This window comes from Delphinapterus leucas, chromosome 18 (genome assembly GCF_059928025.1).
Source record: "Delphinapterus leucas isolate spDelLeu-1000000601 "Yukka" chromosome 18, BTC_Dleu_Yukka2, whole genome shotgun sequence".
NCBI classification, from domain to species: Eukaryota; Metazoa; Chordata; class Mammalia; order Artiodactyla; family Monodontidae; genus Delphinapterus; species Delphinapterus leucas.
This window is the reverse complement of record NC_143146.1, coordinates 1,595,824-1,621,357: the sequence shown is the minus strand read 5'-3', so window position 1 is coordinate 1,621,357 and position 25,534 is coordinate 1,595,824. Positions and strand designations below refer to the sequence as shown.

The 25,534-nt window shown below is 44.6% G+C and overlaps 1 protein-coding gene across 7 annotated transcripts in view; it reads right to left on the bottom strand.

The window, feature by feature from the left end:
* Positions 1-25,534, bottom strand: part of TUBGCP3 (tubulin gamma complex component 3) — a 61,187-nt gene that overhangs the window by 18,512 nt on the left and 17,141 nt on the right. For 4 of the 7 annotated variants that reach the window (XM_089899342.1, XM_089899344.1, XM_089899345.1 and 1 more), the window contains 12 exons: positions 25,332-25,504; positions 24,439-24,557; positions 23,680-23,805; positions 21,890-21,958; positions 21,392-21,524; positions 19,313-19,479; positions 9,955-10,065; positions 9,510-9,618; positions 6,484-6,673; positions 4,384-4,519; positions 3,157-3,225; positions 517-652 (listed from right to left, as the gene is read on the bottom strand). In XM_089899342.1, coding sequence (XP_089755468.1) covers positions 517-652; positions 3,157-3,225; positions 4,384-4,519; positions 6,484-6,673; positions 9,510-9,618; positions 9,955-10,065; positions 19,313-19,479; positions 21,392-21,524; positions 21,890-21,958; positions 23,680-23,805; positions 24,439-24,557; positions 25,332-25,504 — 1,538 coding nt within the window. The remainder of the gene's footprint in view (positions 1-516; positions 653-3,156; positions 3,226-4,383; positions 4,520-6,483; positions 6,674-9,509; positions 9,619-9,954; positions 10,066-19,312; positions 19,480-21,391; positions 21,525-21,889; positions 21,959-23,679; positions 23,806-24,438; positions 24,558-25,331; positions 25,505-25,534) is intronic. The other 3 variants (XM_022576729.3, XM_089899343.1, XM_089899346.1) reach the window with 3 other exon arrangements.

The window sequence follows — 25,534 nt, the reverse complement described above, 5'->3', positions numbered from 1 at the left end:
AACGGGAGAGGCCACAACAGTGAGAGGCCCGCGTACCACAAAAAAAACAAAAACAAAAAAAAGAACTTGACTACATGACATGAGAGTTTTATTATAGCTTTTAACTGTAAAATATTGTAAAATCTTCCCATGTCCTGGTTTATGAACCAAAACAATATTAAAGCAATTCCCAAACAGACTTTAATTAAAACACTTAGTGAATTTTAAATGAGCCAGTGATTTATTAAACAGCTTTCTTTCCTTAAAGATTATTTTTTAAAAAAAATTAAAGTACATATATGAACACTACATGATTCTAAAAGAAACTTCAATGTCTAAAAAAACCTAACTTGACTCAGTTTCTTTTCCTGATTTGCACTGAAGTCAAGATAAGCATATTACAAATGAGCCTCTCCACAAAAGACAAATCCAAAAGCACAAGAAACCACTTTTCAATTACGTGAAGAACACTTTTGTTTTTGCGAAGCTGCTAGAAACCAGGGGCCAGGCGGGGACATGCCCTCTGCCGGGGTTTACCTGGCATATTTCTCAGGAGCTTGGCGTTGCACATGTGCCCCTTCCGGATGTCAGTGAGGATGTACTCCATCCGCTTGGCCCTCCAAAGGAAGTTAAACACTCTCAGGTAGTGGCTCATACACTCTCGAGTGAACACCTGGAAAGAGCAGAACACAGGCTGACAGGATCCTGTGAGGTGAGGGTCCTCCCAGGGCAGGGCTCAGTCTTTTTTTTTTTTTTCCTTAAACAAAAAGCCAGAGAACACACAACCAACTCTAACACGTTCTAAGTAGTATGTAAGCAACCAACACAGCACACTTTAGGAAAGCGTCATCACACAGCAACCACGCTGATCGTTTATGTGTCAGAGCACATTCAACGGACCTGATGTACAAAAGTTCAGTGTGACCGAAATTCCTTACAACTATGAACTGTCTCGAGGGGGGACATTCACATCCCATTGCATTCACACAGGGAAACAGCACCACAGGACGTGGTCCCTCAGTCCATCACTTACTGCAGAATAAAGTTCGGAGGAACATTCAACAAATAAGCTCCTGACACCTCATGTAACAGCCTGGAGACCAAGGGTAGAAATATATGGATCTTATCCTGCCCACTGTCAAAATGACATCTGTCCTTCCAAATCCTTCTTCCCAGAATTTGTAAGAATCTAAAATAATGCTGTGTTATAGAAGACCTAACTATGTAACTAAGATATGTACCCATTCTAATTAAATTCTATACAAAAAATGACAATCTCAATGAGAATAGAAAGGAAATAGAGATTAATATGGTAAATTAAACAGGGAAAAATCAGGAAATCCATTTGCTTCTAAAATCTGATTCTAAAACCATAAATTTTTAAATAAAACAGCCCTTTTTATCTTTCTAGTAACTTCTGTATCCAACTGCACAGAATTTAATGTGATAGTTAAAAATTATTTCAATTTCTAACGCTAGTCTGATTACCTGCAGCTGTATAATACAATGGTTACAGGTACAGCCACTCCACTGAGAACATGCCAACCCAGGACATATGCTGACCCTGGGACTGGAGGGCAAAGACTGGACAGGGAAGAGGCCACTCCCTGTGTGAGTCCTGGGCAGACTCCACCAACCAATTACAAGACCTCTTCTCCTTCCAATCCAGCCTCTCCCGTCGGACCATCAACCCACTGGAGTCGGCAAGGAAATTGACACCTATTAGCCACAGGCAGGGATCTATCTTAAATTTCTTTTTAAATACATCTATGATATAAACTTATTTTCTTGACTCTACTAGAGCTTTTAAAAATCTAAAATCTTGAAAATATAACATTGCATGATCAATTACTTATGCACAAGGTATATGCAATGCATAACTTTGATACTCTCATAAGATGTGCAAAATCATACAATAATTAAGTAACCGGGTACATACAGCATGTTCAGTGTATCTATTACTCCAGGCACCTACATTCTGTGAAATAATCGATGTAGCTGCCCTCACTGTGGTATCATTTATACTACGAAAAAATAATATGTAATATATGCAATATTAACAAGGTAGATAATATGAAAGTTTCTAACATAAATAATTTATTAAAATATCCTGTTTTGTACATTATAATTACTTAAAACTATTTATGACATACATCAAAGGAGAAAAAACTAATTTGAATATGACCAAAAATTAAGTTTGAGCACAGCTGTATATTGAAAATGTAGTAGCTTTGATCTGGTAAAATTTAAACAATGGGAGTTTACATGTGAAAAGCCTGCCCCAGTAGCTACCGCCTCACAGGAGACAGACAGAGCCCCCTGCCAGAGTAAAGCTGTCAGCCCAGAGGGAATGCAGGAGAGCCCGGCTTCGGTGCAGGCTCTCCAGCAGGAGATGGGCCCACATCACCCCTGCAGAGGAAGGACAGCCATGGACAGCCAACTCTGCAGAGACCGCTAGGGAGACACTGTAGAGCCAAATTACACTACTTCTTAACAAAATCTTTTCCCAAGAATTAGAAGAAATGCATGTCCTTCTTCAATATTTCAGATACGAAAATGACTGAGGTAAGTTCAAAGAGACACCTTGGTCAAGGAGAGTCCACTCAAGTCTGAATAAAGAAAAAAACTGAGCCCTAAAGAGGGCATTTTAATTGCAGACACACAAGAGAGCTATGCTGGTCAATCCTTTATGACCTGGGAACCATTCAAGGAAATAGAACTTTTCTTTAAACACAGTGGAAGAGCGCCGTGAACAACTGGGCAGCTATTTTCTCATCAGCTCAAATGGATACTAAATATCAAATTTTATCCAAGTAGTAAAAATACAACACCACTAAAATATAGTTCCCTTCAAATTATCCTAAATTAGTCACTACAGTCTAAGAATAATGGAACAAAATGAATAACCCATTTGTTAAGTACTTGCTGAAACCTATGATAAGAACAAATGATATTAAGAATTCTTAAAATAATCCAGCACTTCAGCACTCATTAGTGACTGGTGCACACACACATGCACACGCACACACACACGACTCTGGCTCGAGCATTTATTCAATGGATGCACTGGGGATGCGAGCAAGCACTTCACGCGGAGCTCTAGAGAGAAACCGACTCTGAAGCAACAGGGACGTGCAGCCACCCAAACAGCTATGACGGCACCCAGCGGGATCTTACGGTTGCAATGGGCCCATCGACGTGGTAATCCAGGCTGAAGACGTCCCAGCCGGTGTCACCTGGAGAGACCTGAGAGCAAAAACAAACACACAACTGCAGGGCTTCCCACCACTGTGAAGCTGTCGAGTCCTCAAGGGAAAGGCATTAAAATAAAGCCCAATTTTTAAAAACCACTCAGCAGTTCTGAGTGTGAGCTGCCTGAGAGCAGAGGAGGGCATCTTTTTTCCACTCCTGTACCCTCAGCATCTAGACAGACAGGCACATACGAGGTGCCCTGCAAATATTCTGGAATAAAGAGCATGTTTTAATGAATATTGTAAAATCAGTTTTAACATTCATCAGCATTTTCTTAAATGACAAAAACCCACCGCCTTTTGTGTTCCTAATCCATGAAGGTAAACACGTTTTAAAAACCCACAGGCTCTGCTAATGGTCCTTCATCATAAGTGAGCAAACGTGGATCATGCTTATGAAATGCTCACTCCCCTAAGAGGCCATCTTCTCCCAACTAAAACCAAACACCTCTGTTTGTGATCAATGCTACTGCGATCTGTCACCTCTGTGCCCGGTATCGTCACCAGCAGCAACAGCGGTGGTGACTAAGCATCCACGTGGCCAGGCCCCAGGACAGAGCTGCATGTCCCCTGCCCGCAGCCCTGGTGGCCCTCTGTCAGGAGAACACACTGAGGTGCAGGGACCCGTCTGAGGCCACACCACGCCAGGCCTCCGGACAGGGATTCCGACGCACGGTGGCCAGCTCCCCCCCACCAGAGCAGAGCAGCGTGGAGCAGCGAAGAGAAGAGAAGAGAGGAGAGCAGAGAAGAGAGGAGAGCAGAGAAGAGCAGAGAGCGGAGAAGAGAAGAGAAGAAAAAGCAGAGCAGAGAAGAGCAGAGAGAAGAAAAAAGAGAAGAGAAGAGAAGAGAAGAGAAGAGAAGAGAAGAGAAGAGAAGAGAAGAGACAGCAGAGCAGAGAAGAGCAGAGAAGAGCAGAGCAGAGCAGAGAAGAGCAGAGAAGAGAAGAGAAGAGAAGAGAAGAGAAAAGAGAAGAGAAGAGAAGAGAAGAGAAGAGAAGAGAAGAGAAGAGAAGAGAAGAGAAGAGAAGAGAAGAGAAGAGAAGAGAAGAGAAGGGAAGGGAAGAGAAGAGAGGAGAGCCGAGCGGAGCAGCGGGGCCTCAGGCCACACGGAGGGCGCCAGCGAGGAGCCCCGGCTGGGACCAGAGCTGCGGTACCTCCAGCAGCCTCACATCCAGTCTTCTGAGGGCCTCAGGGCTGTCAAACTGGGCGTTGGTGGCTCTGACAGCTGTTTCAAGAATTCCAGTCAGGTTGTGCTGGTACAAAGTCGTAGCCGGACGGACAAGCTCTGGTCTTAACAGAGTTTTGTAAAAGTAAAAGAGGATGTTACTTGGATTCTCAATGCGCTTCCTGAAAACTTCAGATTATAGAGTTCAAATGACAAAACCTAACAGGACAAATGGAACCGATACAACGGTAACAAAATGACTACGAAATCTGAATGCTACAGAATTAACTATAAATAAGATTTCATCAAGTATTTGGGGGAGCAAAACACTTCTTTAAAATTAATTTTGATTCAGCTTAAAATTGAAAATCCTTAAGTGAGCCACGCATGTTAAAAAATACAGTTTTCAAACTTAAGCCTGGCCTACAGTAGCATGAACTACTGTAACTTCCTGTACAGATCCAATGGGCAGAAAGGACTAGACTAAATCAAAACAATTGGCTGTGTGGACACCATGATTCTAAAGGCTAAAAACTACTGTATTACCAGCAAACACTTAAGGGTTACTGACGTCTGCATTCCTAAATATGAAACTGACATCTGCGTTCCTAAATATGAAGCTAACGTTTCCGAGATCCGCCCCAGGTGTGCACAGGGTGAAAAAGGACCAACAACGTCAGTGTCGCTCAAATAAATCTGAGGCAAGCTAGAGACTGATGACATTCCCCTTTTAAAACCGGAAACTTGAAACAGGCCTTTGAGAAGAAATAAATTTTTCATTTACTATCAAGGATGAGACACTCTAATTATTAAAACGCAGCATAAGGCAAACACGGGTAAGTCAGCTAAATGATGCGATCTGCAACACGGCCATGGCGTCTAAACGTTCACGAAACACCTGCTCTCCTCCACCCCAAACCTGCACAGTTGGCCCCCACCCCCTGGGCCACTGAAAGAACATCTCCCCCTAAAAACTCATCTCCACCCACTCCCCACAGGTGCTGCCCTGGGACCAGTACCTAAGTCACCAGTGACCCCCTTCCTTACAGAGAGCAGAAAGGCTCCTTCAGGAAGTATAACCACCAAAAATTCATGTTCAGCAGATCATCAACTCTTTCATGAGCTAATTCCTCAAACAAGGTTACCCCTGAGCCTGCTTGCTATGTGTGCCCCCAAAACTCAATCATCTTTCGTACTGAAGACGGCCTTCTGGTTAGAGGTAGAACTACGGAGTTTCCGTGGCTGAAGCAGCTTCTCAAGTGCAGTCCCCATGCCGGCAGCTTCCCCTCGGCCGGGACCCTCTTAGGGACGCACCGTCCTTGCTCCAGCCCAGAGCCACGGAGCCGGGCTCTGCGGGCAGGCCCAGCCATCCAGTCCAACAATCCCTGGAGGGGATTCCGACACACATGGAGTCTGGGGACCAAAGGCCTGAGACACTGCTGGACTCACACAGGCATGACTGAAGTGTCCCAAAGGCAGCGCCAAGAAGCCACATGTCCAGTCCTAGGCGCCCGAGTCCACGCTGTGCCCACCCTCGGCTGCCCGGGGCCCGGCTGTCTGCTACAGAGCTGGCCCTCCTGTCTCTACGGCAGGAAGGAGGGACACACACTTCCTTCTAGAAGGGACGGTGCCAGGAGGAACGTCATGGAACTAAATGGAAGGAGCAGTTGTATTTGCTCCATGAAGTTGTTTTGTTTTTTGGTTTTTTTAGCAAGAAATAATGTAAACTAAAAACATGGAAGAAAAAGTTCCATTTTAAAACCTACATTTTATTTCTCAGACTACTCTCAAACTGAAGCTAAGCTAACCGACCACACCACGCACCCCTCATACCCCTGCTGGTCGGTGCCAGTGCTCAAGAAGCGCACGAGCCCCGCGAGCAAAGCACAGGACAAGCAGAACTAAAGGGACATCGGCTTGATGACGAGGCAATTTTCTCTCCTCGGATTTCATCTTCCCAACGTTCTGTGAGAATTCAACACATTTCCTCTAATGTCGCTTATTCTTTTAAAGAGAAACTGTAAAGCTCTTTATCATGCTGAAATCTACTGCACGTCTACAAAAAAAAAACCCTCAAGAGCCTTCTTACTTGAGCAAATCCATTAAGTGCCTGATAAAGTCTCCTTGACCGAGCAGCAAGTACCGCCGCATGGCCTGCATGTGGTCCAGCAGGCTGTACTTCTTATTCAGAACATCCAGTAGGTACTTGCTGGTCTCAAAATAAGCCGCGTCAATTTTCCCCTGAAATGCATTTTCCAAATCTGTGAAAAAATCTGCAGCTGTAAAGAACAAAAGGGAAAAGTACACATACGTACATAATCTGCATCGTACAAAGGAGGAATGAGACTCACACACACAGAAGTCACTCTACACCCGCTCACAGCCTCGCTGACAGGCCGAGGGCGTGGTCAGGAGGGCTTGTTTGTTCTTCAGAATAACGGTCCCATTAAGAAAAACCTATTTTAGTACTGCTGCTATTCTAATTATACATTACTGCGGAGGAACTAAGGTGTCCACAGTGAGGAAAACGTAGTTTTCTGTAGAAGCGGAGGTCTGACGGTGCAGTAATGTGAGGACGCCAGGCGCCGAGCTGACCACGGTCATATTGCGGGGATGGGGTAGGGGTAGGGGCAACATACATTTCTGTTGATCTACGTCATTTTTAAAATGTCAAAATCTCCCCCCGGAAGTGTTCTTAGACCGTACCAGTGTTTGATTCATGAAGGGTTTTCACGCCAAAGAAAAGGTCTGATGCCAACCAACGGCAGCCAAAGCGCCTGTCAGAAGACACACGACCCAGAGCCTGCTCACCAGTCTCTGTTCCATATGCTCCCACAGGAAAACATTTACCCTTAACTCTCTAGGCTCACTTTTAAATTTCCAAAATTTTTCACATATGAGAAATATAAATGTGACTTTTCCCACTGCTTTTTGTATCATTACCAGCAGTCCTCCCGAGTCCGCATCTCCCATCCTCCCAGCGGTACTGACAGCCAAAACAACCTTCCTCCACAGAGGGTAGCAGTGGGGGGGGCAAGAGTCGCCGACTGAGGCCCAGCGGCCTCCTGCACACCCGCCACGTGCTGGGCGCTGGGCGCTCGGTGGTGCTGGCCTCCCCCGCGGGTCTCCACAGCAGGCAGGGCACGGCACTCGTCCTCCCTAAGTGCTATCTTCTCCGGCCACTAGGGAAGCGTCGAAAGGCATCAAAACAACTCTTCACCTGCCTCTTCCTCTTTCTTCTACCTCTTCAGCACAGGTGTTTCCAAAAATTCTGTACGGGGACCTCCATATTCTAAGAACTAACCTGGCATCTCTGAACCCCTAAAAAGTTTACGCAGAATAGTGCGTGTCAAACACACCTGAGACGGGGAGCCCGAGGGGTGAGAGGGAGACGTGTGTGGCCCGCGGCTGCAGCCGCCGCCTCGCTCTGGAGCCCTGGAGCCCTGGCCTTAACCACATGGCGACACAGCTGCAACCACATCTCCCGTCAGCCCTGACCTTGCTCTGGATTTTCAGTACAACTCCAGCACATTCTGGAATCTCCCCTAGTGAGTCCTCTCAGATGCTGAAAATCAAGCTGGGCCAAAAGGAACACAAGAAGGTGCTCAACATCACTAATCATCAGGGAAACGCAAATCAAAACCACAATGAGATGCCGCACCTCAGGCCTCTCAGAAGGGCCACCATCGAAAAGTCAAGAAATCACAAGTGTCGATGAGGGCATGGGGAGAAGGGAGCCCCAGTGCAACGTCAGTGGGAATGTAAACTGACGCAGCCACTGTGGAGAACAGAACGGCGGTTCCCCAAAAAATTAAGAACAGAACTACCATACGACCCAGCAATTCACATCCAAAAAGGAAATGAAGTCAGGATCTCAAAGGAATCTCTGCACTCCGTGTTCACTGCAGCATTACTGACAAAAGCCAAGACATGGCAACAACCAAAGTGTCCACGGACATATGAATGGATAAAGAAGATACAGTGTACATATCCAATGGAACATAATTCAGCCTGAAAAAAGAAGGTACTTCTGCCATTGGTGACAACGTGGATGGACCTGGATGACATCATGCTGAGTGAAGTAAGCCAGACAGAGAAAAGAAATACTGTTATGATCTCACTTACAGGTGGAATCTAAAATAGTCACTCATAGAATCAGAGCGTAGAATGGTGGCTGCCAGGGACGGTGGAGAGGGGGAAACAGGACGGTGAAGGTCCAAGGGTACCAAGTTTTGATTATACAAGAGGCATAAGCTCTGGAGACCTGTATATACCAAATGGCACAGTGCCTACAGCTGGCAGTACTGCACTCTGTACTTCAAGCACGTTATCTGTACACCTCATTTCATATATCACTTTCTACCATTTACTACTTATTATTTCACTTTTTTGTACGTTTAATCTCCATTCCTAGATCACAGTTCATGAAAAGCATCATCATGGTGAATTCATACCATCTCCCCTATAGCTACCACAATGCCTCACAAAATAAACTTGAATGAGTCAAGACAACAGTATAAATAACAAATGTAGCCAAGACCCGACAGCTGTCCGTGTAAGTCAGCCACACAGAGAATACATGAAATTACTGAGGATGGGGCAGGCAGCAAATGGGGGAAATGGCAGAGAGGACAGTAGTAAATGAGGGAAAACCACAGAGCGGTTAACGCGGTGCGGCACTGTGAATACATAAACGCTGGGAATCCGCGCTGACTTCTCAACAAGCCTCTGAGGTCATTAGCAAGTGTTTCCTTTATTTCCTTACTTTGGCATACTGTCACTGCATCATAAAAAAAGTAACACAAGCTACCAAGGAGAGTAAAATAGCTACACCTAGTTATTGTTTAACTGTATAAGAAAGGAAATTCAAAATTTACACAGTAATAGATATTTTATATGTATCACACTGTGTATTAAGGTATCTTGGATAATAATTCAGAAAATCTGTCAGTCCTATTGAACGAAACATACTTCAAGCAATATATAGCACTGTCACCAGCACCATCACCAACGTCACCCCGACATCACCACTATCACCACCACCACCATCATCACCACCATCGTGCCATCACATTATCACCACCATCCCTATCACCACCATCATCGTCATCATACCGTCCTGGGGTGATTCTGCAGACTTGGTCACAGCTATCATCTTTGTAGTGGGCGTCTGGTCATGACAAACCTGGTGCAGGAAATTTATTGATTTTCCTATCAAAAGGACCTAAAAAAAAGGAAAATATTCTAGTTACCTTTATTCAAAATTAAAACGATCAAATATCCAAGCACTACAAATATTCATAAGCAACAAATTATTCTATTGATTAAAAACTAAATAATAAGAACATCTGGGATAGTATCAAGTGAATTCCAGGAACTGAAAAAATTGTTATTAACAAACACATATTAATGCGTTGAGGCAGTCAATTAACATATACTTCACCTCAAGAATGTAAATCCTAAAATGCCACTAAACTGTGTGTAACTGAAGACTGGTTTTGTCACCGGATGCAGGTAAATACAGCATTAGCACATCACAGTCACAGCAGTCCCACCCTACCTTCCTGGACTGGTCCATCGTCATGAAGGATGGGATCATTGATTTCCTCAGGGTGTACTTGTCGTGCCACAGCCGGTCTGTCTTCACTGTTGGATCTGATGCTACGAAAAACTGAAAGGAAAGAGGCAGTGAAACATTAAAAAGTGATATTTATGGCGAAATATCAGCTAACAGCAACATCAAGAAATAAGTAATTCTAGGGAGCAAAATTCTCCAGATATTGGGAGGCTTACCATTTATACAATAAATCTTATTTTAAGAGGCGTTTTGATAGATCCCTCTAAATGGAATCACTTATTCCCCACTTTTTAAAACCAAAATATAGTGAAAAGACGATAAGCTTTTTCTTAAAGACATGCGGTCGCCCCTGTAAGTGCAATATCAGTCACAGCCTCTGTTGTGTACATCACGGGTCTGAGTGTGAGGCCTGCCTAATCCACACGGACTCCTCCCACCACCTTAGGAAAGGCACGCAAGCCTCTGGGCTTGTTTGAATATTCAATTCAAGCCAATTCAGAGTCTTCCTCTCCTCCTTCCACCAATCAGCAGCGTCTCCTCCTGCCGCTGTGCACCGCCTGCAGAGGCCCCAGGTCCACCTGCAGCACTGCAGGAAGCGACCTTCGCGTGGCGCCCTCCCCGAGAACCACCGCGCTCAGAAGCTTCCCCTGTTCACTTCCTCCCCTTCCCGAGCCCCGCCCACCGGCCTGTTCCCAGACATCCAAAAGGGCACGGGTGTTAAGGAGAAAACTAAGCTGCTATGGTTTCCAGCTCGTTTGCTACTACACTGAGGCCACTCTCCTTTTTCAGTCATAGTCCTAACAGACTTGTGCTTTTATTTCTATAAACTCGATCTCTAATGGCAGAACTGCTGAGTCAAAGTAATTTCTAATTTTTATAAACAATGCCAGATCTCCCTTCCAAACGGCCCTGTCAACTGACCCTCCCACCACAGGAAGCTCTACATTTCTGCATCCTTGCTCGGTTTGAATTTTGCCAATCAGGCAAAATCATGGTTGCTTGTACTGTTCTTTCACTGACAACAAAGGAAGTTGGGCCCATTTTCATAATGCTGATTACCACATGATTTTCTCCTGTGAATTGTCTTTTTATATCTTCATCCCATCGTTCTACTGTCTTTTTCTTACCAATACACAGAGGCTCTTTGTTATATAAGAGAGAGTGACCATTTGTGAATCATTAAGAATTACAAATGTTTCCAAATTAATGATCTGCCACTGTTTATGGTCTGCTCCATGTTTTGTCTTTTTCTTTCTGGGTCATATTGGTGACCATCTTCCTTTATGGCTTCTGGGTCTCCTGTCTTCCTAAGAGCTCCCCATCCTAGATTATGGAAATATTCTCCACTATTTTAGTAAGCACGCTGGGCCCTCTGTATCCACGGTTGGGTGCATCCACGGATGCAGAACCCAGGGATGCGGGTAGGGTGGGCACCACACCATCTTACACAAGGGACCTGAGCACCTGCAGACATTTATCTGCGAGGGTCCTGGAAACAATGCCCCATGGATACCGAGGGACAGCTGTATTCCTGCTGCTCTGTTTTCGTTCCTTAGATCTTCCATCCCTGCACACAGTAGACACTGGGGTCTGTTTCCTTCTGGGCTGCATTTTCTCTTTACTGGCCAGGCCAGCACCCTTTCCTCTGAGCTAGCGTCCTCACCAGGAGCGATCATTACAGTCACTTACATCGAAAGATTAAAAGGGGAAAAACTGACTCCACCAAGAGACGCTGAGGAGTGTCTGATAGGATGTGTACACCGTCCACGGCAACTAGTTAGATGGACTGGAGCGCCTCTGGTGCTTCGATCCATCTCAGTTACTATCCCTCCCGGCGTCCCGTTGCCCATCCTGGGAGGGCGGAGTGCCTTGAGCTGACGCTGCATTCTTCAGACTCCACGCGAGGTGCCTTCCCTGCTGCTGGCCTAATCCAGGCTCTAGGTTCCTAAGTGTTCATTTCTCCCTCGACCTAGAACCAGCTGCTTCTCCAAGGAGCCCCAGTCCCTTTTAGGGAGAAATGGCATTTGGACCACAGCCTGAGTACTTGGAAGTACTTTAAGTCAGCAGCTGGATGTCTGAGATACAGCAATGGCCACGTTACACATGGAAGCTCGGTCCTCCCACTGGACTGTAAGATCCATTGAAGTCCTAACATACCTAAACGCCTTTTTGTTGGTTTTTACGTAAATTCTAAATCACCAATTGGTGAATAACACACAACCCTGGCTACAAAGGTGTGTCTGCAGATATAAAATGGATTTAAAGAATTTTAAAAATATTTTTAGCAAATATATAGCAATACAAAATTAATAGTTTCCTAACAAAAAGTAAATAACCAAAATAAACCTAAGGAAGGGGCTTGAGAAACAGAGGAGGGAGGGAGAGAGAAGACTCTAAAAAGAGCAGTATCTGTAGAAGAAGTCAGAAATGTAAACTGCTATCACTAAGACATGGGGCCTACTAAACTGTAAAAAAAGGTATCTTTCTTATATTATTCTAGACCACAGAAGAATGTGCGGTACCTGTTTATTTAATGAATCTCGTTTAACACGAGCTAATCCTGATAAAAATAATGCCCCAAATGGAAACTACAGACCACCTTCATTTGTGAATACAGATGAAGAAACTTTGAGTGAAACATTATCCTTGCGTTACCGGAATAAAGTATTTGGGGGCACAACATACTTCTAATACACACTAAATGTGTAAAAATGAATTACAGAATATTATCATGTAGTCATTTATTAAAAATGAAGTATGGGAATTCCCTGGCAGTCCAGTGGTTAGGACTCAGCACTTTCACTGCGTGGCCTGGGCTCAATCCCTAGTCGGGGAACTAAGATCCCGCAAGCCACGTGCCATGGCTGGAAAAAAATTAATTAATTAATTAAAATGGAGTTTGTTAACTATCAGAAGCCATTCTGAGAATCTGATGAAAACTACAGATTTTCTTCCCAGGAAAAAAGTGCTTATATCCACAAAACACACAGTTTTATGTGCTATTCAGGAGTTTCAGAGATCACATTTTAAGAAGTCTTGGTATAGAAGAATAAGGTTTAATGGCACGAAATTATTTCCTTTATTTACTTCAAATAAAAATAGAGGTTACAGGACTTCCCTGGTGGTGCAGTGGTTAAGAATCCGCCTGCCAATGCAGGGGACACAGGTTTGAGCCCTGGTCCGGAAGATCCCACATGCCGCGGAGCAACTAAGCCCATGTGCCACAACTACCAAGCCTGCACTCTAGAGACCGCAAGCCACAACTACTGAGCCCACGTGCCACAACTACTGAAGCCCACGTGCCTAGAGCCCATGTTCCGCAACAAGAGAAGCCACCGCAATGAGAAGCCCACGCACTGCAACGAAGAGTAGCCCCCGCTCGCAGCAACTAGAGAAAGCCCGTGCACAGCAACGAAGACCCAACGCAGCCAAAAATAAATAAATTTATTTTTTAAAAAAAGAGGTTACAAAATACTATGCGTGGTATGATATACACACACATAAAAATATATAAGAATACACTGTAAAAAAGGGATATACAAAAATATTAACAGAGGTTATAGGTTCATGATGAGATTCAATAAATTTTAATTTTCCCCTCTGTGTTTACATACTCAAAAATGTTTTAACTGCACATTTTTAAATCAGAAAAAAATACTGTTCAAAAGAACTGAGTAATTCAAGCCAATGAGTGAACATATGGTACAAGTTAAGAATTTTTTTAGAAACACTGTTTTCCCAAGGCGATCAACTAAAAAAGATTTTTTTTTCCTGTTCACAGAAATCTACTCCCAAGGGTAATTATTTAAGGAAACAAAATTTCTAATGATGTTAAGGTCTTATATTTGATCCTTGTATTTGATCCTAGATGGTATCAAGCCATCTAGGATCAAATACAGCCAGTTTCCTTTAAGTAGGCATCTGAACAAATGCCAACATTTTTATGATCATGAGGATGAGATTGCTACATTTATTTCCAACTCATATTCTTATCTTTAGATATCAATTTAAATTATGAAAGTATTTATTGATATTCCTTTCTTTAGTTTTTATATTCCCTTTCTAATTTTAAACACATAACTAACGACTGCTTTCAGTACTATTATAATGAGGCTATCACCACTTTAACATAAACTCAAATCAGCCCTGATAGAAACTGAAGTGTCACAAGCTCACCATGAACAATCTAAGAGGTTACCCAGTCACCACAGTGTCCGCTCTGCGGCTTGCCATTCAACAGATTAGATTAACTGCATATAAATTGTTATTTATCTGTTATTCACTTAAACAGAAGAGCTAGTTTCTACAGACAACACACTAATTTATCCTGATAGTTGGAGTACAGCTGGATTTTTATCAGTATGAACAATAAGAAAATTTAATTTAAAAGATAAAGGACTCAGGCATTCAGACATCTTTAGAAGTTACGAAAGCATCACTTCATCTGAGGGCAAAGTAGCACTCAATCACCCTACTGGCAAACATCTAGAAGCAAACACCGAGAGACGTGGGCATACTTTAGAATATAATTAATCTTGCGAAAAATATAGCTACGGAGGAAAAGAATCAAGGTCAGAATATAATTGCAATATGCTTTTATTTTACTGATGCACTTTCCACTCAAGGTTCTTTAATTTTCACCACGATGTCAAACACAGAAAGAAGTGAGGGAAAATATAAAGCATAATTGAACCATGATTTCTCATGAAGTGCTGGACGAACGCCAAGGTCTTCCTGCTAAGAACAGAAATAAAGAGGGTAATTTCCTCAGCAAGCGACTTATCTTCTAAGACCAGATCCATTCATTCAGACCACAAAGGACCCCAACTTCAACGGGTCAACAGGCAGGCCGCCACCAAGAGACCCGCCTCTGGCCACGCGGAGAGAAGCCGGAGGCTCTGGACCAGGGGAAGGCCCTGGAGCTGACCAGGCACCCTGGCAGACGACAGCTTTCAGGGGCGGGCGTGAAAGTGCCGAAGCGTAAGACAGGTACACGGTCAACCTTTAAATCCAGTAATTCCCAGCAAAAGTGTAAGCGGAACAAAATAAGGAGAGGGCTGAAGGCGTCCACAGAGATAGTCCAAAAAGCAGCCCCTGCATTCTCTCTAGTTGGTGCACCGACCTTCCGATCCAAGGATGCAGGTTTGGGAGCCTCAGCAGAGCATTTCAGCTAACATTTGATTGCTGTCTGAAATCTTTCTAATTTTGAAAGCAAGAGTGCTGACTTTTAACTTTTCCCTTATTTTCCCGTTCCCAGTTGAAGGCCCCAATCCTTTATAAAACAAATTAGCACTGAGCTATCATGTCCTTACCTTGAACACACTGGCATAATTCGTTTACCTCTCTCGGTTTACAGGGGAGAACCCACGTGAGCCACTAAATGTCTCATGATAGAGTTTCCCTAGATAGTCATTGGAGCAAAATGAAAAACTTTGGTTTTCGTTTACAGTACTACTCTGTAAGAACCAAAAATAATTTGAAACTTCTCCCCAAACACTGGAAGTACTTTCTACACTAATCATTCAGTACGTCTGTAAAATCTTTTCTTTACCTGAGGTACAGCTGATGTACATTATTATATAAGTTCAGGTGTACAACATACTGATTCACAATGGTTAAAAGTCTGTTTACACTTATTATAAAATACCGGCTATAGTCCCTGTGCTGTACAGTATATCCTTGTAGCTTGTTTTATACATGACCGTTTGTACCTCTTAATCGTCCACTTCTATCTTGCCCCTCCCCCTTCCCTCTCCCCACTTGTAACCACTAGTTTGTTCTCTACATCTGAGTCTGCTTCTCTTTTGTTACATTCACTAGTTTGTTGTATTTTTTAAGTTCCACATATTAGTGATAGCATACAGTATTTGTCTTTCTCTGACTTATCTCACTTGGCATAATGCCCTCCAAGTCCATCCACGTTGTTGCAAGTGGCAAAATTCCATTCTTTTTATGGTGGAGTCGTGTTCCATTGTGTGTATATGTACCTCATCTTCTTTATTAATTCATCTGTTGATGGACACTTAGGTTGCTTCCATATCTTGGCAAATGGAAATAATGCTGCTATGAACATCGGGGTGCATGTATCTTTTCAATTCAGTGTTTACGTTTTTTCAGGTATGGCTCCTATGCTAGTTCTATTGTTAATTATTTTGAGAGCCCTCCACAGTGGCTGCACCAATTCACACCCCCAGCAACAGTGCACGGGGCTCCCTTTCCTCCACGTCCTCGCCAACGTTTGTTATTTCTTGTCTTTTTGATGATGGCCATTTCTGACAGGTGTGAGGTGATATTTCACTGTGGTTTTGATTTGCATTTCTCTAATAATTAGTGATGTTGAGCATCCTTCCATGTGCCTGTTGGTCATCTGTATGTCTTCTTTGGAAAAATGTCTATCCAGAGGACATCTGTAAATTCTTACAGGGCTCTAGTCTTGCCTGCCTTTGCACTTCATCCTAATACAAGATAAACAAAATAAAAGCTGGATACTAATCCCTGCACCACTGGACTAAAGGATCATATCTTTTTAATAATTAAAAGAAAAGTCCAGTCTTCCCTGGTGGCGCAGTGGTTAAGAATCCACCTGCCAATGCAGGGGACACGGGTGCAAGCCCTGGTCCGGGAAGATCCCACGTGCCGCGGAGCAACTAAGCCCGTGAGCCACAACTACTGAGCCCATGTGACACAACTACTGAAGCCCACATGCCCTAGAGCTCATGCTCCGCAATAAGAGAAGCCACCGCAATGAGAAGCCCATGCATGGCAACGAAGAGTAGCCCCCATTCACCGCAACTAGAGAAAGCCCACGCACAGCAACGAAGACCCAACGCAGCCAAAACTTAATTAAGTAATTTAAAATAAATAAATAAATAAATAAAATAAAAGTAAAATCCCAACTGGTGGACCCAGAGGCAGTTTTAATGACGCCACAGAAATAGCAAAGCTCAGAGGCCACCTGGAAGTTTTCCTTTCAGATAAAAGGACTGAAAACTCATCCTTGGGCTGCAAGTCGGTCAAACCCAGAGGCAGCCAAGGTGGGACACTGAGAGTCGCTCTGCAGCAGGAGGGGGAGAGAAAAGCCTCCCGGGAACCAGGTAAACATGGGCGTTTCAAAGAGCTTCCTGGAAGGACCACAGGATGAAGCCACGTTACACAGGAAGTGAGCTCTGCAGAGCCTCCAACAAAGATCGACAGGAGCTGCACGCAGGGAAGTTACTGGGGAGGAGTGGACGGCGGGCCAGAGGAAGCAGGTCCAGGAGCCCCACCAGGCAGACAGGGGCAGACATGGACCCGGCCCCACTCTGGTCACATCCGCCAGTGAAGCCATCTGGCCCTGGGCTTTTCTTTACTGGAAAGGTTTTTAGAGCACTGATTTATTCTCTTTACTTGTTACAGGTCTATTTAGATTTTCTATTTCCCATGAGTCAGTCTGATAGTTTGTGTTTCTAGGAACTCTCTCAGGTTTTATCTGGCAGAATGAACAAGCTAATTCTAAATCTATATGTAAGTAGAAATGTGCAGAAACAACAAGGACGATTGTGAAAAGAGCTGCCCCTACCGGATATCAAACTTTAAAGCTACGCTTAAGTACTACTGACAAAGAAATAGCAAACCAAAAAAATCAGAAAAAAATAGGGTCCAGAAACAGACTCCGGTGTAAATGGGAATTCAGTGTATGATAAAACATGGCAAAACCAACATCTGGAAAGCATCCGTCAAGCCTATGATTCTCGGTTCTATTCTTACACCTCTAAGTCTGAAATAATGTGAAAACAAATGGTTGAAGAAAAATAATTAAAGGAAAAAAGTGCAATTACAGATACAAGATATCCAAATGTATAAACCCATCCCATGATTCGACTCTTAAAAAGTCAGACAAATACACAGGACAAATGGGGAAACAATACAAACAGCAGTTAGTAGGACAAATAAAAATAACCGATACACATGAAAAGCTGGTCAATCTCACTAGTAACCAGTGAAACACAAATACATAAATACCATAGGAGACACCACATCTCATACATTAGATTAAAAACACTTTTACTCATGTTGGGTAACATGAAGTGCACACAGGAAGGAGGAATAAGCCAACGGGGGCGCATGGAGTGTGGGGACCGGGAAAGCCACCCAGCGCTCGAGACGGAGTCAAACCTACAGCTGTGCCCTCCCCACAGCCGAGCCAGCCCATCTCCCAGGACTGACTTCAGAGAAGCTCATAAACAGTCCCAGGGAGGCACATGAAGTGGTGTTCACTTTAATAATGTGCGTAAGATTTAAAACTATAAGAACATAATCTGCTCGGATAGGAGAGCTGTTAGGCAAAAGGGCCGTGTCCAGGCGGCAACAGTTACAAGCCCAACCCTGCACAGGAGGCCTACAGGGCACCCTGGGGGCCTCCACAGCACACATGCACATGTGGATGCCGTGTGTGTCCCCAAAGCACAAAACAGTACCACCTACGGTCAGATCTGCTTCCATGATTGCTTACGTGCAATTTCACCCGCGAAAAACTAGGTGAAAACAGGAGCCCAGCCACGTGGGCCACACGAACATCCCCACAGACGCACCTGAAACTGCCCTGCCGCCTTCACCCACGCGTTCCAGCAGCCACGACCGTCCATCCTGCCTCCGCCAGGCCCACAAGCTAACACCAGGGCTTTGTCAAGGTCAATGCCATATTTACTCTAGAATTTGCCCATTTCTTAACCGTTTAATATGTGTTAAAAACTGTGCTACAGCTTCCATTTAATTCCTATCCTTTTTAAATGTAACATAATGACAAGGTTTTTGAGTGTGGTGCCCCTCACTCTACTTTTTGTCAGAAGTCTGGTTTTTACAGTATGATTTTGCATAGCAGTGATTTTTAGGGACAAATATGTTACATTCTGGCAGAACTAACTGTATTTCAATAGGTACATATATATATATACACGCATACAGATAACTTGTCTCATTAAAATTGTCAGCGCCACAGTTAACCAGATGCGTTCAGTTCATACAGTAACGGTGCAAAGCACGAGAACACGTAATACCCCCCCGCCAGCAAAACCAGACTAAGACCGGGGACCCCTAGCCCGAGCTTTGCCGCCAGCTTGCTGCTCAACAGGGACAAGCGGTCTGACCCTGCTGAGTTCCCCACCGCTCAAACGGGGATGACGATTTCTCACTGACCAAATACAGCTCTGATCACTGAGGTAACTGGCAAAGCAGGCCAGGCAGGCAAATGAGGTGTGGTGGCGCCACTGTGAGGAGGAAATCGTTTTGGGAAAAAATCAAGAAAGGGTAACTGCTCCCATGCTCCTCAAAGCCACGCCTGAGAAGGGGCCGCGTCCCTTACTTCGTGGTATGTGTCCTCAAGCTCCCCGTCGTAGATCCACCGGTAAAGGAAGCTCAGGACGGGGTGCGACACCAGGCTGAGGATGTGCTGCACCAGGGACCTCATGGAAGGGTCCCCCGTCTTGGTGTAGGCGTGGACGGCTGAAGCCAGCTCACCTCCCTTCCTTCCTGGGGACACAGCAAAACATCCACATTGACACTCACAGCAGAAACCAACAACTGAACACTAATGCAAACAGCCAAGTCACGGAGATAAAGTGTGGCTGCTCTCTTAGTACCGTTTGGACGTAGAAGCAGCAGTCAACACGTGACGGACCAGGAGCCCAGAGGCCTAGGTTCTACCTGGGCTTCACGTGAGTCAGAGCGCTTCACGTGACTCTCCACGACCTCTATGGAAAACGTGACTCGAGATACGATCGAGAACACAATTCTTCACCTTCTCTTGACTGAGACCCACATCAAGACTCACACTTTATACCGCAATCCAATACACAAATAGGCATATATAGAAAACAAGAGTTTTACAAACAATACTTACACTTTAAGATTTTCTATTTTTTCCTTTTTCTCTTTTGGTATAATACACTGGTCTCAACTCGTTAGACTGATGTCATAACCCATTAACTAACTGGTGGCCCTACAGTTTGAAAACATGGCCCTGTGCTAACAGTGCCCGGTGCCCAGGAGCACAGCTCAGCATAAAATATTGGGAGTGGCAAAAACCAGATCCAACAGTATAAGCACACGAAGAGTTCCCATGTGAATAATTCTGGAGTTCGTTAGATTGCAGAAAGTTTTTTTTTTAACAGCTTTATTGGAGTATAATTGCTTTACAATGGTGTGTTAGTTCCTGCTGTATAGCAAAGTGAATCAGCTATACGTATACATATATCCCCATAGCCCCTCCCTCTTGCGTCTCCCTCCCACCCTCCCTATCCCACCCTTCTATGTGGTCGCAAAGCACCGAGCTGATCTCCCTGTGCTCTGCGGCTGCTTCCCACTAGCTATCTATTTTACATTTGGGAGTGTATATATGACCATGCCACTCCCTCACTGCGTCCCAGCTTACCCTTCCCACTCCCCATGTCCTCAAGTCCATTCTCTCTATGTCTGCGTCTTCGGATTGCAGACAGATTTTAAGGAAAGGACTGATGTACTCTGACTTTAGTGAGATCCCTCTTGGCATGTGTGCACAAACAGAGACAGAGCCAGTTGGCAGGTTATGAGGACAGGGCATGACGAAGGCCTGGAGTGGGGACCCCAGCGCCCCCGGGAGGGCAAAGCCTGGGGGCCTAGGGAGGAGCTGGAGGCGCCAGGACCATGAAAAGGATGGGGGTCGGCAGGAAGATAGCTGGGGGGCTGCCGGTAGCTGGAGAGAAAGGAGGCATTTACTCACTGTATTCGACTTCTTTCTTCTTTTGAGGAAGGTGCCCCCCACACCGTGCCCTTGGAGTCAGTGGCCCCGAGAACCATCCCGCGGGAGGGGGGCAGCACACGCACAGCCAGGAGGGCAGGGTGGTCACCAGCCCCCACATCTCACCTGGCCCTCCCACCCCGAGGGGGCAGGGATCCCCAGTGCCCACGGTTACAGATGAGGAGAGACAAAGGGCTTCCTGGCCAAGGGAGCACACACAGTGAGAAAGATGCTGAGAAGCAACTAGAAACACAGGCCGAGAGCCCAGGGGAGGCCCCACCCAGACGCGCAAACAAGGGAACTTGTGACACAGCTGCTGAGCCCAGACGTGGGCCAGAACCTGGGGGAGTGAAGCGCTAGGAGAGGCTGCTAATTGAAAGACAAATAAAAGAGGAACAGAGACAAGCAGCTGGAACACCGTGGGCCACAGGAAAAAGGGAAATCTCTGAAAACTAGACCCCGCCCCCTTCCCCTCAAGGAAGTCCTGAGCCTCCAAAGCATAAACACTGGGCTATGCGGGCAGCTGGTTATTCTCCCTATAATTTCACATCTATTAATTTGTATTTAATCAGCATCCTTCTGGCTGTTAAGCATACAGAAGGGCAGGCACAAAAACAAACCTCGGTGACATTCCCTAAAACCTGCTTTGAAATAAAGCAAAATGACCTTGGCAGTGGTCCACCAGGGCCGCCAGGGTCTTCAGTCTTATCTTGGGGTCGTACGTCCAAACCAGGAGACGCCGGAGCGTTAAGCTACTCTCAAGGCCCAAATTCACACCCTGATCATCTTCTAACTGTAGCTGAAAAACAGGAAAGACAGAATGTGTAAGTACAGGTCACCAAACAGGCCAAGCATGTCTTAATCCATGTGAAGTAGACACGGGGAAAGGATTATCCGCATAAAAATGAAACAGAAGGTCCCTCTGAGACAGCGACAGTTCCTTCAAGCTACAAAGGAGGTCTGTTTCAATGGCAGACAGGACCCTGAAAATTAGCAATGAACTGGCTCTAGGACACACTGAAACTTTACAGATATCCAATCCTTCCCAACAGGATTATCAGATTTTTATCTATTAAGAGTAATGTATGAAGAAACTTAAAAATTCTGTATAGTGGCATTTCCTAACACTTCAAATCCTGAAGAAATTAAAAATAAGGTATTTACCTGGGAATGTAAAACAGAGAGTAATCGGTAGTATTCTTTGAGTTCCTGGTGCAACGCAGCACAAAAGCTCTGTGGAGAAAGGACGGAGCACAATTAAAGCAGGACACGGTCACTGCACACGACGGTCACTACACCGCAACACACGGGGACCTCGCAGGACGACGCCTTGAGACAAAGTTCAGGTGTCCGCGAGATGAAAGTCCGCTTCTGTCCACAGTCCCCACGCAGGTGTACCCACCACGATATACGCATTTAATAGCATCCGGAAAGGGCTGTCCCTCAGCATGAGCTTTGCAGGAGGGAAGTGGAGAAACACAGTGCATTTTTCATAAGCTAAAGGGCATTCACTTTAGACACTGATGCTTTATTTTCAGATTACGTCCCTTCTAATTTTTTTTCATTGAAGTATAGTTGATTTACAATATTCTGTTAGTTTCAGGTGTACAGCAAAGTGATTCAGTTATACATATATATGTATACATCTATATTATTTTCTTTGGACTCTTTTCTGTTATAGATTACAGGATACTGAATATAGTTCCCTGTGCTATACAGTAGGTCCTTGCTGTTTACCTATTTTATATATACATAGTACTGTGTATCTGCTAATTCCAAACTCCTAATTTATCCCTCCCACCACCTTCCCTTTGTAACCATGAGTATGTTCTCTATGTCCTTGAGAAACCTGTCTGTCCTTTGCAGGTTCTGTCACAGGCTCTCCTCCTGCATATCCCTAGGCTTACACCCAGAGTTCATTCCAGAGTAACAGGAGTATGTGAAGGTCCTTCTGATACCTTTTCAGAATTTAAGATTGAAAAGGCACAAGGCAGTTTTTAATAATGTGGATGGTACAACTCCCCTCACCAAAATGGGGGGAACTGGCATGGAGTTGCCAATTTAAAAATATCACTAGTGAAGAACGTTAGAGAACATAAAAGAAACATTAAGTGACTGGATAAAGAAGATGTGGTGTGGGGGTGTGTGTGTGCGTACATACACACACACACACACACACACACATGCAATGGAATATTACTCAGCTGTAAAAAAGAATGAAATAATGCCACTTGCAGAGGCATGGATGGACCTAGAGATTACCATACAAAGTGAAGTCAGTCAGACAAAGACAAATACCATATGATACCACTTCAATGTGGAATCTAAAAATAATACAAATGAACCTATTTACAAAACAGAAACAGACTCACAGATATAGAAAACAAACGTATGGTTACCAAAGGAGAAAGGGAGGGAAGGGAGGGAGGGATAAACTGGGAGTATGGGGTTAACAGATGTACACTACTATAGTAAAATAGACAAACAGGAATTTACTGTATAGCACAGGCAACGATATTCAATATTTGTAACTACAATGGAAGGTAATAAAAATACATACATATATACGTATAACCAAATCATTCTGATATACACCTGAAACACAACACTGTAAATCAACTATCCTTCAATTAAAAAAAGGTTTTTTTAATTGAGAGAATCAAGTCAAAGGGAAAATACACTAAAATATGTAAAGTGACTCAAACATGGTAAGTGTTCCTAAGTATTCATTAAACATTTTTAAAAATCGCTATATTTGATTATCTTTGTCACTATCCACTATGTTTTCTCTTTTCTTGAGTTGACCGTGACTGACACAGTCCGTTTTCAAACCTTCTTTATGTAAAAAGAACCCTCTTCAGAATGACTTTCTTATAAGATTCTAAGGAGATTAAGCATTTCCCGAGGTGAATGTCACCCCGAAACCCCACGTGTCTCCGTAACAAAGAACATACCTGGCCTACAAGTCCAAATGAACGGTCTAGGCTCCTCTGGTCAGTGTATTTTCTGATTTTATTATGTAACCATCCCAACTCAGCAAGTCTGACTGTCGTATCCCTCAAAGATTTATTTAGGTTTGCCTAAAAAGTAAATATATCCAGAGTTTAAAATAAAAAAATTTTTAACACTAGGATTTTAATTATTATTATTGTTTTAACCATTTGTACTTTTATAATTCTTAGGCTTCAACATAAGAAACTTAAAGATAACTAATACACCATCACTCAAGTGAAAGCAGTGAGACTCTAGGGAACAAAAAGCATCACAGAGCAGGCAGGGCAGTAAGACACCTCGGAGCAAGTGTTAGGCTTGGGTCCCACCGCCCCAGGAGTGACTGGCCGGGGTGCCGGCGTGGCAGGGACAGTCTGTGACATCAGTGGCCTCGTGACTCGGCTAAGAGTCGCAAAAGGACAGAGGGTCAACAAGAAGGACTGTGGGAAAGGCAGGTTCTGGAAGACAGAAGCAAAGATGCCAGGATACCTGGCCATCAGGTAACTCGGGCACCACCGCCACAGGAGGAAAGGGGGCAACGCGCTGAGGATCAAACCAGGGCACAAACCAGGGTTCCGTGGTGCAGGCTGACCAGGACTCCCGAATCTGCACGCCAGCCCTCGTGACCCTAGTACTGCCTCACAAACCAACCGTGCCTGCCTGGTCCTGATGCCATCTGTCTTGACTTCTGAACACTTCAGACGGGGTTTCAGTGACCGTACCTTTCCCTCCACTTTGTAACAGTTGTCAGCGTTGCTCATCTTGACATTTCTGCCGTCTATGCCCTGGAAGACGTACAGAATATCTCTGACTAGGGCTGCCTCGGCAACTTCCACAGCACCTGTAACACGGTTTTTACAAGGTGAAATAAATCGCACAACACAATTCGCTCCAGCTAATATATTTGCAACCAGAACAAAATTTAAAAACTAAACAAATGAGTTTAATATGAGAAAGAATATGAAGTTATAAGAAAAAAGGATTTTCTGAAAATGATATGGACATCATATAATTTCTCTTCCGAAAGCTTTTAAAAAGACAAAGCAATATGTGGGAGTTTAATACATGATCAAGGAGCAGCACAAATCAATCACAAAAGGATGGATAATTATTTCATACGATGTCTAGAAAACTGGCTACACAGCAAGCACGCAAACCTGGTTCCATCTCCATCACCATGACGAAAGGAGTTAACACAGCAGAAAGGGATTTATGATTTCCACAAACCTTGGAACAAAAGCTAACTCAGAATTTAGGTGTTACCCAATGTCATGACAAGAGGCAAAGCCCACAGATCCAAGGTCTCAGTGGGAGGAGACACAGTGAGAGCCCAGTGGGGTCAGGCTCCCACTCCAGGCTGCAGTCAGTTGTGGCGATAATGGTCCATAAATATCAGATTGCAGCAAACCGGGCCTATCGTCACTGGGGAAGGGAGAGCAGACCCAGGAAAGCACTCGGCAAGGACCCGAGGAGTGGGCGGCTCTGGGGAGGCACAGTCAGGGTGACAGGGTGACAAAGCCAGCCTGGAGGACTGAGGCTCCTGAACCCCGTCACCAGAGCGAGAAACCAGGCCAAGGTTGTGAGCGTTTAAAACAAGGGGTGCATCCCTACTCACCACCTGCATCCCCTTCTCTCCGTGGCCTCGTCACGTTGCGAGAAACAGCGCTGGGGACACCTTTCGAGGTAGTGGTTTGTAAAGAAGGCTGGTTTGCAGTTAAAGTCCACGCAAGACGTGAGCCCAGCTGCTGTCGAAGACAATCTCCCACGCCCGGAGCTGGGTGAGACTGTCTGAAAGAGGAAGGGACCGTCTGTGTCTTC